Source organism: Vicugna pacos, chromosome 10 (genome assembly GCF_048564905.1).
Source record: "Vicugna pacos chromosome 10, VicPac4, whole genome shotgun sequence".
Lineage (NCBI taxonomy): Eukaryota > Metazoa > Chordata > Mammalia > Artiodactyla > Camelidae > Vicugna > Vicugna pacos.
The window spans coordinates 37,139,277-37,156,358 of NC_132996.1; the positions used below are offsets into that span (position 1 = coordinate 37,139,277).

At 39.8% G+C, this 17,082-nt stretch overlaps 1 protein-coding gene across 3 annotated transcripts; it reads right to left on the reverse strand.

Annotated features, from left to right (window-relative positions):
* Positions 1-238: 238 nt before the first annotated feature.
* Positions 239-16,677, reverse strand: CYP2R1 (cytochrome P450 family 2 subfamily R member 1). 3 transcript variants are annotated; one of them, XM_006209338.3, is made up of 5 exons: positions 16,391-16,677; positions 7,804-7,945; positions 4,190-4,822; positions 3,257-3,586; positions 239-2,421 (listed from the first exon to the last, which is right to left on the reverse strand). In XM_006209338.3, the coding sequence occupies exons 1-5, from the start codon at positions 16,613-16,615 to the stop codon at positions 2,246-2,248; spliced, it is 1,506 nt and encodes a 501-aa protein (XP_006209400.1). In that variant the 5' UTR covers positions 16,616-16,677; the 3' UTR covers positions 239-2,245. The 3 variants fall into 3 exon arrangements, with proteins under 3 accessions (XP_006209400.1, XP_072825662.1, XP_072825660.1); XM_072969561.1 differs by lacking the exon at positions 16,391-16,677 and adding an exon at positions 16,036-16,119; XM_072969559.1 differs by lacking the exon at positions 16,391-16,677 and adding an exon at positions 16,032-16,094.
* Between the last annotated feature and the right edge of the window lie 405 nt (positions 16,678-17,082).

A 17,082-nucleotide genomic window follows, 5' to 3' on the forward strand; every position in this document is an offset into this window, starting at 1 on the left:
TGTCAAGAGTCATGGAGATAGGTTGGAAAGTTGCTCGGCTTAGCAGGTGGTCAGAGGGCAGTGAGGCAGATATTGTAATCAGTCTCCTAGTCAGTAATTCTTCTCTTCATAACTCTCCTTATTTTTGTTTAGGTAACTACACTAACCCCAATGTAGCACGTGTACTTTGAGCAAAGCCAATTCCATCACTGGCTCCAGTAGTCAGGCCTAAGTGAACCATCCTACTCACATGGCATAGTTTTTCTTTTTTTTTTTTTTAATGAAATATAGTTGACTTACAATATTATATTCATTTCAGGTGATTCAATATTTTTGCAGATTAGACTCCATAATAGGTTATTATAAGATAATGGCTATACTTCCCTGTGCTATATAGCATGTCCTTGGTGCTTATTTTATACATAGTAGTTTGTATATTAGTCCCATGTCCCCTTCCCCCTTCAGTAACTACAAGTTTGTTTTCTGTATCTGAGTCTGTTTTGCACATACATTCTTTTTTCAAAAATGAGATTCCACATATAAGCATATGTGGAATCTCATACAGTATGTCTTTCTCTGTCTGACTTACTTCACTAAGCATAGTATTCTCTAGGTCCATCCATGTTGCTGCAAATGGCAGGATTTCATTCTTTTTTCTGGCTGAATAATATTCCATCATTCTTAATCCAATTTGCTATTCATATGCACTTGGGTTGCTTCCATGTTCACAGACATAGTTTTAATGGATGGACATATAACTTATTTAGGTCCTATGCAACACGAAGAGCAGTTCTGGGGGAACATCTGAAAAGCTCCCTTGCTCTCCCAGAAACAATCCAAGCTCACTCTATCTAAAGGAAGTGAGCAAAGCACATGAGTCAGCCTTAAGATAAAGCTGGTATCATCCAGAAGGCAAAATAGAGGGATGTGAAGAAACAGGATCTTTGACCATACCATGAAGCATCTAAGTCATACCTACTGAAACTACCATGCTACCTCTGAATTTTTCCTTTATTATTTATGTAAATTTACACAGGGCTTTCCCCCCCTTGCAACTGGAAAAATCTTAATATCAGAGATGCAAAGACTCCTGATTTATCACAGACATTTGAAAACATTTGACAGATGAAGTCAAACTAAGATTAAATTCATATTCTTAACAGAAGTCATTGTTATGTGCATTTACTCTGAGGCTGCAACTATTCATGAGCTAAACTACAAGAGCATGAATCCTTAACATACAACTGGTTAAAAAAAAATAAGGTATAGATAGGTGCTGTACACACCAGTTTGATCAGGACAGTCAGTTTACATTTATTTTCCTGGCATAATAACTAATAGAAGCTCATCACTCTCAAGTTCCCCAATTTATGCAGTTACCTTGCCTCTAAAGCATGTTTTTTGAATGGTATTCTTTTTTAGAAAAATAACAGTAATCCAAGGAAATTCCTAGAGATCTTGAAAAGGTAAAAGGATTCAATCTTTTAAGCCCCGTGACTGGTTTTGAAAAAAGTGGTACTAAATAAAAAGTCTGCCTACAAAGAATTATTAGCCATGTGTCATTTTTATTTTACATACATTATTGTAATTTCCTGTCTACTGAATTGCTGGTATGAGGGGTCACAGAGACCCTCATTTGTAGGAAGAATGACTCAGTTCTTATGACGATATAGTAAGAAGCAAGATTTGAAAGCATTGGCAGGTCTTACATTACATGTATAGATATTTATTCTATTATCTGCCATCATGTCTAAAACACCTCTATAGTCCAAATTCATCTACTTGGGTTCTAATTTCTTCTTTACTCCACTATTAAACTGGACTAGTACCACACAATCTATTCAGTGATAATACCTGATCAGAAGGGAGCTGGCGTTGGCATCTGGAAACAAAGCCCTCAGAAAGGAGCAAGTTGGAGTCAAGAAGGGATGAGGGGTTCCTGGTACTCAGTAAGAGGCTGAAAAGTCAGGGCATCCATGACACTTCTTAGTATCTTAAGAAATAATTGTCATATACACCTGTTTTCCTCAGAAAATTCTGCCTTATAAGTCATTAAAGGTTAGAAGAAATAATAGCTAATGCTTACTGCTGCCTGTAGTATTTTTGTGTGTCTGTGTCTGTGTTTTGGTAGTATTGTTTTTAAAGACACATCTGTGTTCATTTGGCTTTATGATACTGTGATTCTTGTCCAAACACGCACACTGATTCAACAAGGTTTGGGGTGAGGCAAACATATAGCTTTGTTACACAAAACACCTGCGCACCTTCAGCGTTTTTCTGCACAGATAAGGTAGGGCTGGGGTTGCAACGTCATGCCTAACCGAGGCTTCAGATTTGGAACCAGTTCATGTGGAAAATGCAAGCGAAACCGCTGAAGAAATACTGTAAAAAACAGGAACATTTCTATCCGAGCCAGCTGTTCTCCAAGACAATGTCTTCTCCCTAAACATAAAGAACAGGCATAATACTTTTTAAAAATCCACAATATTTACCAAAATTTATGTCTAATTATGTATCATTCAGGAAATCTGGAATTTAAAGGAAGTTAAAAGGAGTTATGTTTATCAAAGGATTTTCTTAAGTCCCCCAAAATAGAAATTGGCACTTCAGCTCCCAGAGCCTATTTCTTTACCTTCTTTTGTCAGGTCATGGACTTTTGTAAGCTTATTAGTCCCATTCTCTGCTTCCTTTGCATGTGGCAACAAGAGCCTGAGACATGCTATGAAAGATCTGAGGTGTGACATTTTGGTCTATAGACCCAGGATAAGCTCATTTCATTTCAAATGACTGCATGTGTCCCTTTTCCCAGTGAAAAGAATTTTCAGTTCATCTTCCATGGGTCTTGTGATCTGTGTATTTTTTCACAGCAGAAGCAATGGTTCTGGAGATGAAGTATAATAATGGAGAGCCAAGAAAGCCGATTCTAATTTCACTTCAAATTATGCCATTTCTCTCCCTGAGTCTTAGTTTCTCCAGCTGACTTCTAACTCTGTGAGTTTTGATTACAAGCCAAAAATCCACAAGCAAGAAAGTTTCAGAAGAAGCCAGAGCTTCTCAATAGTTTCTTTCTAGCTGCTAAATTATGGCTTGTTTATTTTGAGTAGAAACAGGTGTTAATGACACCTAACTAAACCATTCTCTCCTCTAAAAGCCAATGCTAAATTTTCAGAGTTAGAATATTAATTCTACAACAGAATGCTTCAGATTAAGATGTTATATGTGATGAGTCATCATTATACTGTGTCCTAAAGTTATGCCTCTGTGAAAGTTCTCTTACCAAGGGAAAAGGGAACCAAAGCTTCCTTCCTGACAAAATGTCCATTGCTGTCCAGGAATCGTTCCGGATAGAATATATCTGGGTCTCTCCAGTACTTTTCATCAAAGTGTACAGAATAAAGATTTGTAATTACTGTTGTGCCTTTAGGAATAGAATAACCACGTACAACTGCATCTTCAGAAGTTGCGTGGAAAATCCCTAATGGCACTATATTACAGAATCTTAAAACTTCATGCAAAACTGCCTCCGTATAAGGCATTTTGCACTTGTCATCCCAGGAAGGCTTTCCACTGGGTCCTATAATTAAATCAATCTCTTTCTGAACTCGTCCTGTAAGAGAAAAAGTGTTCAAGTTATTATGCAATTCTTAAGATTATATCTAAAATAATTTCCCCTTGAGATAAAGCAAAGAATAACTTATAGTAAGCCAACAAAGTATGGCTGCACCCAGATTCAGATTTTTCATTATCTGAAAGTTCTGTTTAAATACATGCCTTATATCTTATACAACTAGTAGCCAATGCTCTGAGTAATTTTGTTGTGAAAAACACACTGAAAGTAATAAAAATAAAAATTAAGCAAACGTAGAATTGTAATAACATCACTCTCAGCAGGAAAACAGTGAAGCATAAAAACTTGAATTAAAAAAACAGAGTTCAGATCCCAGCTCAGTCACTTCTAAGTGGCTGAACTTCGGTAAATCAGCCTCTCAGTCTTTTCCCTCTTTTATAAAATAGGTATTATAAGACCTATCTGAAGTTTTTACATGAATTGAGATAATAGTTTTGAAAACGTTATAACCATTAAACGTTTTTCTTTTCGGCTAGCATAGCAGGGGTTCCTAAATAAAATGCTTTGTGCACGGCCAAAGACTCTAAAACATATATGAGCTCTAAATGTAACAACAGACCTTGAGATCAAGAGAATCCTCACCTTGAATGTTAGGATAAAGGGCCATGAAAAGAACTGCCCACCGTAGCACATTGGTTGTAGTTTCAGTTCCAGCAATGATGAGTTCACCCATAGAAAAAATTAGGTTTTCTTTGGAGAAAGTAGATGATGGATCATTTTTACCTTGATCCATCTCATCTAAATAAGCATCAACAAAGTGCTGAGGTAACCGAGGCTTTCTGTTGATGGAGGCTTTTTCAATAAGCCTGGAGAGAAAATCATAAATCACATCTGCATTTCTAAACAGCTGTTGATGTTTTCCAAAAGGTAGGATGCCAATCCATGGAAAGGCATTATAGAGGAAGACTGAGGCGCTGGCAGCTAGTTCCACATTTTCACTAAATAACTCAATCATGTGCTGAAAATCAGTGTCTTCATAAGTGAATCGTTCTCCAAAAATGATCAGATTGGTTATGTTTGAAACAGCATTTGTTATTAATTGTTTAAAGTCAAAAGGTCTACCACTGTACGTTTCAATAGCATCAGTGAAAAACTTGGTTTCTTCTAAGATTTTAGATTCAAAAGACTTTTGGCCATATCCAAAACAGCGAAAGCTGTTTACAGCTAATCTTCTGTGATCAACCCATCCTCGGCCATATCTGGAATTGAGTAAGCCTTGGGGGGAAAAGAGAATATTGAACAATTTTATTACTTCTACATCCCTGTATCTAGCAGCTAAAACATGCTATGAAAGAGGAAAAAAAAAAAAGGTGGTTAGTCATCCTTCTCCAAATTATCTTTCTATAAAACTAAAGCTAAACTCAGTGGTTTCTCTGCTCCCTGTTCTCTACTACTCATTAGTCATGGAATATTATAAACAGATAAAGCTTGCCTATACTTCTTATCTGGGGACAGGCAGAAGAGACCCATAATCCTATAATCCTCCCGCCACAAGAAACTGGACTGTTTTGTGTAACTCAACCTGGGTGAACTAGGCCAGGGTGACTTTACTATTTAATTTTCACTATAAGCCTAATTTACAAAAGACAAATGACAGTGTGTTCTGTGGGCAAAATTTTATCCTGGACTAAATACACACCTGAAAATCATCCTTCTGGGATTAGGCATTTTCTGCTTTAAGGAACTAGATTTTAGAAAACAAATTTCTTCGTGTTAAAGGCATATGCTACATAATAATATATAACTGGCAGAGGCAAGGATGGCCTGTATGAGGTGCCAATACATTGGAAATATGCAAGCCAAAAGTAGGTGATAGGAACTGAATGCTTGTGTTCCCACAAAATTCAAATGTTGAAGCCTAATCCCCAATGTGATGATATTAGGAGGTGGGGCCTTTGGGAGGTAATTAGGTCATGAGCCCTCATGAATGGGATTAGTGCCCTGTGAAAAGAGATGATTGCTCTTGGTTATGTGAAGGTACAGGGAGAAGACAGCTGTCTGCAAACCAAGAAGCAGGCTCTTTCCAGTCACTGGATCTGCTGCAAACTTGATCTTAAACTTCCCAGCCTCCACATTTGTGAGAATAAATGTTTGCTGTTTAAGCCACTCAGTCTATGATATTTTTGTTACAGCAGCCCAAACTAAGACAGAGGACAAACATGAAACTCAAATTTCTAATGTTGATACTGCTTGCTTAAAATTTCAGTATCCACTGCTGTTCTGTCTACTATGCAATATTTTCCCTTTAAATCTACTATCAAAAAAAAATCTTCAGCATGTATTTATATAATGTGTAGTTTACTCAGAGTTTCATTCATAATTGGTACATAGGTGTAGCTATGATGAAAAATGTCATGTTCTCTTGTCTACATGAAGTACCTATGTAATTTACATTCTAACAACTTTTGTGCAAGTTTTTGAATTTGGAGCTTATGATAAAGTTAACCATATATAAGGGGGTCTTTAATGCAGTGCAGCAATCCTATATTCCATAATCCATTCTCTTTTCCATACTCTCAGATGATTATTCCTTCAACACGTATGTATGGAGCTAAAGTGTCACAGATATATCATGATGTGAACAAAAGAGGCAAAGATAGTTTCTCATTGACTTTACATACTAGTGAGGAGAGGTAAACAAATAAATTATATAGCCAAGGAAGGAGATACAGGGTGGTCAGGAAAAGCCTCACTGAGGTGACACAAGTAAAGACATGAAATAGGAGTCCAGAAGATATCCAGAGAAAGATCACTGCAGGTAGAGAACCAGTGCAAAGGCACTGAGATGAAATCAAGTCCTAGAGAAATGTATGCATATGGAACATGTGCATAACATGTGCTTACAGTTACATACAAGGAGGTACAGAGGAGCCTTATTATAACCCTACACTGGCCAAACTATGTGCCCGGGCATGGGTTGAACCCACCTAAAGGGCAACTTTTTCCTATTCAAACAGTGGGTTGATGGTGGCTCTGATTTCCCAGTTCCAAATTCAGTGCATATGCATCTTAAAATAACACATTTAATTTTCTACCACATTTAATTTTCTACCAATTTTTCTCTTACTGTTTTTTTGAAAATCTTAAGTTGAATACTTATTTTACCTTTCTTTATGATAAAAATAGTCTAACCTATAAGTGTATAGCTTCAAAAAATGTATAATATACACTTTACCCTAACTATTACTCCAATCACATCATTCATTTTCATAATTTCTTCAAAGGTCTTCTATTGTAATTGTGGTATAATTTCTTCTTTGGGCCAATTATTATTTAGAAGAGTGTTTAAGAAGCTGGATATTTGCTTTTATTTTATATTACTGCATTCACGTGTCATCATATTCTGGCCTGAGAATTTGGCCTTTGAAACTGGTTTTTCTTTGCATCAGTTGATTTGCTTTGCAATGTAATACATGGTTAATTTTTATTTTTTTTTTCGTTTTCAGTCAGTGTCATTATTTTTAGTCTATGTAACCAAGACATTGTTGAATTTTTCTTTGAAATAAAGTGTGAAACTCTCATTAAATTGGGAAATTTGAAACAGCATCATTATAAAAACTCTTCTATTAAGCATGAAAACGGACGTATCTGACGTCAACATTCTATTTTAGGCTTTCTGTTGCTGCTTTCTTCTCATCAATTCTGTGAGTGTTCAGCCTTTCTCCCTTGGTGAGCATGAAATCATCTGACACTAATCAGCACTAAACCACATAGAATACTAGTCCGTTACACAAACCCCACAATTTTTCATTTATGTTATCACATTGATCAGTAGTTAAGAAAGGATGATTCAGGTTCTCTATAAGTTTATGAGCAAAATGATAGTAAAATGTTACCAAGCACTCAAGACTAGCTCCAAAGGTACTTTTGATTCAAGTGTGTGGGCACATGTGTGTATTCTTGACTTGTTTCACAAAACCTGTACATATTAAGTGCTAATTCTTTAAAACATTATTTACAATATTTTATTAGAACTGGATTACAACAGTAGGATTAGCATGTTCTGGTCTCAGATACGAATGTAATGCAGCCAGAAATGTCCTCAAATACTAGATTCTGTAACTAAATTAACTAATTAATAATTTCTTGTTAATCAGTACAATAGAATCCAATCTCTGTGTACTAAATTTGCATAAAATAAGAAATAAAATTTAAAATAGTTCAGTAAATCACTAAATAGGTTAAAATAAACATACCTCCCATTTTTGTCATCTTCATGAATAAAGGAAGGCATGGTCTGTCTGCAAAAATTTCACTTTGATGAACAAGGCATTCCTTTACTACATCATAGCCATTTAGAACCACAGTTGATATACCTCCAAGGTGTAGACTGAAGATCTTTCAGAAGAAAAGAAAAACATTTAAATGGCAAAATGTATGGAGAAATATAACCACAGAAACCCACATGTACTAAGCCCAGCTCTCCTAGTATTTGTTACTTCCCTGAAAATGTTGGCATTTATTAACCAACTGACAATGTTTAGAGTGCTTTCTCTCTACAAGGCATATCGAACACTATGATTTCATTGTGTACTCAATAGCTCAAGACATAACCTTATAAACGATGCAACGGAAAGAGTATGACTCAGGAGGCCTGGGTTCTAGTTTAAGCCTTACCTTTAAACTGAGATAGGATACTGGGAAGAACCCTTAACATTTTTGGATTTCAGGGCTGCTATAGGAAAATCAAGAAATACTGGATTTATATGCTTGCTTGTTTATTTTCAGTTGAGGTACTAGGGATTCAACCCCCGACCTTATGCATGCTAAATATGTGCTCTACCACTGAGCTATACCCACCCCCAGTGATTTATATGCTCTTTTAAAATTCATTCCAACTCAAACATTCAGTGATATCTCAGAATCTTTATTTCCAGATGAATGAGGAAGTGGCTCCATCTATATATCATTTATTATTCCAGGTTTAGGTAGAGGAGGGTATTGTCAAAGGCCTGAGAGACAATTTTTGAAGTATAAAATGTTAGGGCCCAGAGGAAGGTGCCAAGATGGCAGAGTAGAGAGCCTCACAGCTCGCCCTCACCCACAAATATACCAAGAATTACACCTACAAACCCACTGATTCGCATAGAACACCTACTGAACTCTGGCAGTGTCTCTTGCTTCAAAATACAGGACGATTCTCACAAAATCCGACAAACAGCAAGCTCATACTTTATGGCATAGGGAACTATATTCAATATCATGTAGTAACTTATGGTGAAAAAGAATATGAAAACAAATATATGTTCGTGTACGACTGAAGCATTATGCTGTACACAGAAATTGACACAACACCGCAAACTGACTATACTTCAATTTGAAAAAGTATATATATACACAAGAGGGTAAAAATTTTGGGGCCCAGAGCAGGCCACCCCAAAATGTGCCTCATGGTATATTAGTTATTCTGAATCAAAGTTACTGAAGAAACGTTACTCTCTTTTCTCTCTCCCTGAAGGCAGGAAATGAATTTCTCATGTGAAAGGTATACTCTCTGCATCTGGAGGTAGGTCACCCTTTTGCCAAAGATAGGGAATTCTGGCCAAGAAGCCTATATAAACAAATCTTGTTACTTCTTTAATTTACTGCCCCAAGCACAAACTCTGTTTAGATTCTTCACTAACTAGGCACCCAAAATGGAAGTTTCTTTGTCCTGTCAATTCCTTGCAAAATTACTGGGTCTTTGCCTAAAAAGTCCAAATTCTGCCTTCTTTGGCCACTTCCTAGGTCCCATTTCTATGAGACCTCCATGCACATGAATTCAAATGTGTTTCTTTCTCTCCTGTTACTCTGTCTTGTATCAATTTTATTATTAGTACAGCCACAAGAACTCAAGAGGAATAGAGGGCAAAATTTCCCCCTCCTCAACAAAACATACTGAAACTCATAGGCTCATTTGTATTCGAGCCCCTGAATTCCATGAAGTTAACAATGAAGGCCCTACAGAATCTGACCTTGGAAGAAAGGCATTCACCACACAGGCACAGGTGGTGTGCTAAAAGAATAGCCATCCTGTTCCTTGCTGGAGCATCTCATGTGTTCCACCACAGGTTCGCTTACAATGTCACACCTCTTATCTAGCTAGCCCTATTATAGGGGCCTAGTCCATTGAAAGAACAATGCTATCTTATCAGTGGGATGAGAAGATTGCTTATCCCCATGCTCTCGAGGGTTGGCTGGGAGCTTTTAAGAACCAAAATACTGAGTCAAGCCTCATCTTGGTGCAAACATGTGGTTCACACTACTTTGGGGGGGTTGGGTAGGAGGAACCAGGAGGCTTAGCAGAGAACTGAAGTTCAGCAGAAGTAGTCACAGCAGCAAAAGTGATAAAGACCTCCAAGGAGTAACAAACTCAACCAGCTGAGCAAGTCTTTGGCACAAGGATGGCCCTGCCAACCAAGCAGTAGGTACATCCAGAACTTTGGGGAAGGAGCACGGGCTGCCTGCTACAAGCAGTGTTATTAGTCAAAATTGGCAGTGTAAGAGTTTCAGAACAAAGGAAGTGGTTACCAGCTGAGCAAAGGTGGGGCTCTTTCGGTTCCCAAAGCAGTAATGGGATGGTCTTAAAGTGCAATTTTAAGCAGATATAAAGGAAAAACTCCTCCTGTGTGTTTCTCAGGACTCTATTACAACACTTATGACACCAGATGTGAGGATTTTACACACATCAAGCATTCTGGGTCACCAGCTGGGTGTCCTACAATTTAACTCAACTCTGACACTATCTACCTGGAGAAAGTGTCAGATTCCTCAAGTTAAGGGCTCAGTGTCACAAGAACACTCTCCTATTTCAGACTCCAATCACAAAGTCCAGGTTGTTACCAGTGCTTCTGGCCAAAAGGCTATAAATCAGAGGTTCCCATGACCTCCTCCTCGAGTTTGATTAATTTGTTAGAGTGGCTCACAGAACTCAGGAAAATATTTTACTTATTAGATTACCAGTTTCTTATAAAAGGATACATGTCAGGAGCAGCCATATATATGGAAGAGGTGCATAGGGCAAGGTACGAGGAAAGCGGTGTGGAGTTTCCGTGCTCTCTCCAGGGATGTGAGCCTCTGCTCACCCCAACATGTTCACCAATTCACCAACATGGAAGCTCCCTGAGCCCTGTAATTCAGGGATTTTTATGTAGGTTTAACTAGGCCTGATTGGTTAAATCATTGGCCACTGGTGACTGACTCAACCTCCAGCCTCTCTCCCTTCCCCAGAAGTAAGGGGAGTAGGGCTAAAAGTTCCAGCCCTCTAATCCTGGTTGGTTCTCCAGGCAACAAGCTCTCATACTTAAGAATTTTCCATTAATATTAACATAAACTCTGAGGTGGGTGAAAAGGGCTTGTTATGAATAACAAAACATGCCTTTATTGCTCTCAACACTTAGGCTATTCCGAGGGCCAGGAAAGGTACAAAGACTAAATACATATTTATTATAAATCACAATATCACAGCAGAGTTAATAAAAAAAATGGCATTAGTAAATAGGCAGTGGTCATAATGCAAGAAAAAAAAATCCTCAACTTTGTGATTGATTTCAGAAAGATGGGATTAGAAATTGTAATATAAAAGCAGAACAAACAGGGGAGTTAATTTCAGGGCAAAACTGTCAGGCTATGGACACTAGCCTGGACACTAGGGATTATAAAAACTGAGGAGGAGCCATAGCTTAAGAAAGTCGTTACACAATCCACTTTTACTCAAATAAGATGGTTCTCTACTTGAGGGTGAAACTGCGGAAACTATTATTTGAACTAGCATCTATTTTAGTATATACTATTTTCAAGGACTTTTGGTAAAGGTTTGTGAATCAAATTGTAAAAATTCATTCTTACACTGCTTTGATCTATGGAAGGGTTCAAGATTAGGTTCATATATTTTTTATTTATTCAATAATTTTTAGTATTATTATGAGCTAGTTATGATGCTGGCAGAGACAGAAAAAGGACCACATGAAACAGTTTTTTGCCTTCTACAAGTCAGTCTATGATCTTCAAATCTCTTCCCTCCCCTCAGACTAGCTCTACCCAGGATTTTTCACTACCTCAGTTAACGACCATTCCATCCAACCTTCCAGGCCCCAAACTACCCAGGAGCTGCCCCTGTTGACTCCATTTTTCACCCAAGCCCCACATCACGGTTCAGTAGTCATAATGTTTCTACTTTCACAATGCAGACAGAATATGACAATTTTTTACCACTTTCGTCATGATACTCTGATCCTTTATTTCTCTCCTATGTTATCTCAACAGCCTCTTGTCTCTTTATGGGTGATTCTCAACATGGCATACTCCTGCTTCACGGCCTTTGTACTTGTTCCCTTGGCCTGGAATATTCTTTTCCTACATATTCCCATACTTTGCTCCTTCACTTCCTTTAAGTATTTGCTAAGATGCCTTCTTTACAATGAGGCCTGCTCTAACCTGTTTAAATTTCACCCTCTAGCATTCTCCATCTCCCTTACCCTAATTTAGTTTACTTCATACTCCATACTCTAACATATTATATACTTTACTTATTGTGTGTATATTGTCCCTGTCCCACTGTAATAAGGAAGAACAAATCTGACTCCATATTAGATCTATTTGTTTTACTTTAACCTTTATATTTTATTGCTTTTGCTTCAAGTTAAGAATGTTGTTGATAGCCTGAAATATACAGGCTAGCTCATTTTCAAGGTTCTGGCCTTAAAGGGTTTAACACTTCCATTCATATAGAGATTAAAAGTTGCAGAACAGAGAATAACATCTGTCTTATATGTTTAGAGGAATATCATGACCAGACCTACATAGTCAGCTGCAAAAGCAAAGCATTGTTTTACCCCATCTAGGGTCTGGCCTATACCAAGAAGTTTGCAACAACCAGCCACCTCCCCCAGCTGCCTTTTAGTATAAAAGAACTCTGAATTCTAACTCAGGGAAGGTGGTTCTCTAGGACAATAGTGCCTCATCTTCTCAGTCAGCTGGCTTTCCAAATAAAGTCCTTATTCCTTGCCTCAACACCTGGTCTCCAGATTTACTGGCCTGTCATGCAGGGAGCAAATAAGTTTAGGCTCGATAACACGGCTCTCCTCATTCCCTCCACTGCTAGGATGTAAGCTACACGAGGGCAGGGATTTTCATCTGTTTTGTTCACTGCTATATCTTCACACCTAGGATATTACATAGCATATGATAACAATTGATAAATATATGTTGAATTAATAAATAGTGGTGGAGACACACATTTAAGTATATTATTACAACACTTTGGGCTAAGTGCTAAGAACAAAGGAATGTAAAAAGTGTTGCTGATGAAAACTATTAATTGCCACATGCTGGGAATACTTCCCTTGACTGCCATACTGCCAAACCCCACCAAGTCTTTAGGGACCAACCTCTATCAAGCCTTTCTTGGTGCACTCTCTTTTTCTGTCTTAAACCTACACAGCACATGCTTAGAAGCTCCCATGGCACTTATTTACTACTACTTAAAACCGGAAGTATTCATATTCCTGTCTTCTACTTGCCTACTAAATTATAAACTCCTTAGATTCAGTGATTTCGTCTCTTTCATCTTTGAACACTCCATAGAATCTCATTCAATGCTTTGCATAAATCTCAATAAATGCTTACTGTATAAGTAAATTATAAGCTGTCAACTCCACTTGCCTCAAAGTAATTACTTTATTATCCTTACGTGCATTACCTGAAAATAACCTGTAAAAACTCCTCTTACTAGCTTTGCTAGCTAGGGAATGTTTCTTGAAATCTAGGTTAAGATTAGTCACTGCAGAAGCTTACGCATTCAAAGCGAATCTCCAAGGAAATGGTAATTCTCAATGTGGAACATTTCTATATAAGACTGTCTTTAAAATGACTGTATAAGACTTGAGGACTGGCTGTCTTCCTTTCAAGAATTATGAAGGAGAATTGAATTCACAGACTTCATAAAAGTAGATGTCACTTGAAGTGATCGTCGTTTCTCAGAAGCAATTTTAAAGTCCAGGGCTTTTTTCCTCTGAGCACACATCTCCAGATCATCAAGTGGAAAAGTAAGATTCTTTTCGTAAATAAGACATATAAACAACTTCCCACAACCTTCTAGAAGTGAAGGAGATAATAGTTTACTCCCATTTCCAAAAAAGGTTTGGTATTTTAACAAACAACGCATACCAACTTTGAGACGGTAAGAACTGGAAAATATGTCTAAGATAATGGGAGACCTGTAGAGGTATTTCACAACCAAGATAGAGAACAACTAGCTTAAAGAGTTAATACATTAACTCTTTTCCACTTAAGTCTAAGGCAGAGTTACTCAAACAATGTCTACTCTTCAATGCACACATCCTTTCCACTTCTGTTCTTTTTTCTTTTTCTTCTGCCCCTCTTGCGCCTAATAGCACAGGTTAACCCTATTTGATTTTACCACTTTCAGTAAAAACACCTCTTGGTAAAGAACCATGGTTGGCTCAAATACCTGTACCACCAGGAAAGCTGGTAACTCATGCCAAAATTCATTAAACCAGAGTTACCTATCCCAAGATGCCACTCTTCCAACACATTTATACTTTAATTTACAATCTATTGTTTGTAAGCAGAAAGGGCCAGGGGTCATAGGAGAAAGAGAATGAGGTATGGCTTTCTTGATGTAAGAGAAGTCATTTTTGGCCCAAGCCATTTTGGGATCTAATACTAGCCACAATGCTTGCTCTTGAAAAGGTTTCAGTAATAATGATTTTAAGGAAACAAAAGAATGAAGGATTGTTATCAGGCAAGAGAAGTAACAATAGCAAAGATAATATACCAGTTGTAAAGACTCCCAGTTGTTTCAATGGTAAAGATTAGCCTGAAGCACTCAACCACCAGATCAACTGGAATCTTAGAGATGATGTTGACCTTTTCTGACCCTTGGGACTTCAATCAACCAAAGCTTGGTCCTTTGCCCCAAATCTATGCTGAATTTTCCTGCTCAAGCCGCTTCATGAATATGCATATACCGTCCAAGCATTCATGAACATGCATGTAACTTGGTTTAAACTTCCCCAATTTTAGTGTTTAGGGAGGCACTGCTTTGGGAAAAATCCCTGGATTCTCCTTACTTGCTGCAAGTAATAAATCTTTTCTTCTTCTGATCTTTGCCTTCGCTGTGTCTTTTGGCTCCACACTCATCAAAAGGCAAACTCAAATTTTGGGTAATACTTCTTGTAGACTTAGACTACCCCCACTCCCAAAAGAATGTTCATAGTAAACACAGAGTTTCTTTCTGTTCAAATACCTACATGTGAAAAACAATTTCCAATCCTGCATGACACCACTGCTTTAAAAACACTACTTTGTAGACCTAATAAATTGTTCTGTAATTAATAACCAAGAACATCTGAGTAGCACTTAACAGTATTCAATTATTATTACTATTATTATACGTACCAGGGAAATTAAGACTCAGACAAGTAAAGGTCAAATTTTATAAGATGAGAGAGAAAACTCCAGTCTTTTACTTTCACATCTTATGATTTCTCTAGAATATTAATGATGCTTTGTACCAACATACCAGAGACCACATATATTCACTGGAAATCATGGAAATACACTCAAAGCTTGAAGAAATAGAGGATGGGGAAAAAAACCCCTAAGAATTATATATATTTGGTTTATCTAAGTTCAGCCTCCCTTTAGCAATATAATCATCAGTGAACTGCATAAACCTAGAATAATTCTTGTAAAAACTGGTTTAAAAATGGATGCTGTACTTTTCCTTCAAAACACTCACAATTTGTGGTCAATCGTTAGATTAATTTTTTTCTCAGTAGGCTGTAATCCCCTAAAATCTGGTTGTGACTGCCCTTCATCCCCAGCACCTGTTAGAGCCTGCATGGTTGTTTCCTATTAAGAATGGATTCAAAACAAATCAAGTGAGCCAGGTCAGTGCCAGTGTTTTGGAAACTTCTGCCTCCTTCTGAGGTCACGACACCCTTCCAAACGCAAGCTACTGTCCTGGCCCTTTCCCCCTGCTAGTTAGCAGCTGTATGGCTGCCTGCAAGTCACTCAACATGTCTGTGCTGCAGTTTCCCCCTCTGTAAAACGGGGGTGGGGGTGGGGTGGGGGAGGGAACCAGAGCACCCGCCCCGCCCGGGCGGCTGTGAGTGGACGAGCCCGCTTTGGAGGGGAGGCTGGTCCACCGCAGGCGCAGTCTCAGTGTTTGCCGTCGGGACGCTCCTGGCTCCCGGTGGGACTCGGCACCGACTTTTACTCATTAATTTATTCGCTCTTTCACAATTATTTCCCAGAGGCCCTTGAGGCCCTCCCCTGCACTCTCTAATCCTCACAACAGACGTCTAGACCAGCCGTTCTCAAGTGCAAACATCCAACAAACTCCTATTAACCATTAACTCTGTCTTAGAATTCGGAAGCCTGGTTTTCCCGAGAAGTTTTGGGTGAAAGGGAATCTAACCTACACGCGGCACGCGGCTCCGTGGGGGCGAGAAACTGAGCGCTGGGTGGGCCCGCTGAGGGGAGCACGGTCACGCCTGACGGGGAGGATTGAGTACCCCACTGCGCAGGCGCGGGAGCAACGCCTCCGCGCCCTGAGGGGCGGGAGGATCCCGCCAGGACCCCGCGGCGTCGGGCAGGCGGGGCTTCCCCGGCGGCAGCGCGGCGTCGAGAACCTCTCCCCCCCCCCGAGCCCGGAAGCGGGTTTCCCTCCAAGCCGCCGGCACACGGAGAGGAGCCCCTACAGCTCGTGCCCACGAGCGTCAGCCCACCCGGAAGGAAGGCCCAGGCCTTCCCTGCCCGCGGCCCGTGGGGCTGTACCTCGCCGTACACCTGGCTCTGCTTTTTCATGTAGACATGAGGGAGCTCAGCTGAGGCGGCCAGCGAGTAGATGTTGCCGATAAATGGCAGCCCCGAAGGTCCTGGGGGGAAGCCAGACGGCCGCCTCTGCTTTAGCAGCTGGCGGACCCCCAGCGCGAAGAGCAGCAGGAAGAGAGAGCCGCGGAGGGCCGCAGCGAACGCCTCAGCATCGGGAGTCTCCCACATGGCCCGGGCCTGGGGCTCCTAACCCCGGCAGCCCTGGGACCCTGAGAGCGCTCCAACCTCGCCGCGTCCCATTGGCCTGATACCCCGAGGTCCCGCCTCACTTCCATGGCCATTGGCTGGCTGGCTGAGCGTAGGGCCCTCGGGCGGGTTACTCCTGGCTTTTCCCAGCGCAGAGTCAGCTGTGTGGAGGCGGGTGCGGCCGTTTGGGTCTGGGAGCGGCTCTGGGCAGGGCCCCCCCTGGCTGGGAACCGAGCAGGGAGGCTGTTGACACCTGGGTCTCGGAGACTTGACAGCACCACCTCCCTCAGTGGGCCAGGCGGATCCTGCTTCCCTGGCCTACTGCCCTTTCTCTGGGTACCTTTTTAGGAACCAGGTCTGCTTATTTCAAGACAGAAAAACTAGGGAGATTACCAGCACTGCGGTCTTTAGCAGAACCTGGTTATCTTTAGAATCTCCATTAAAGAATT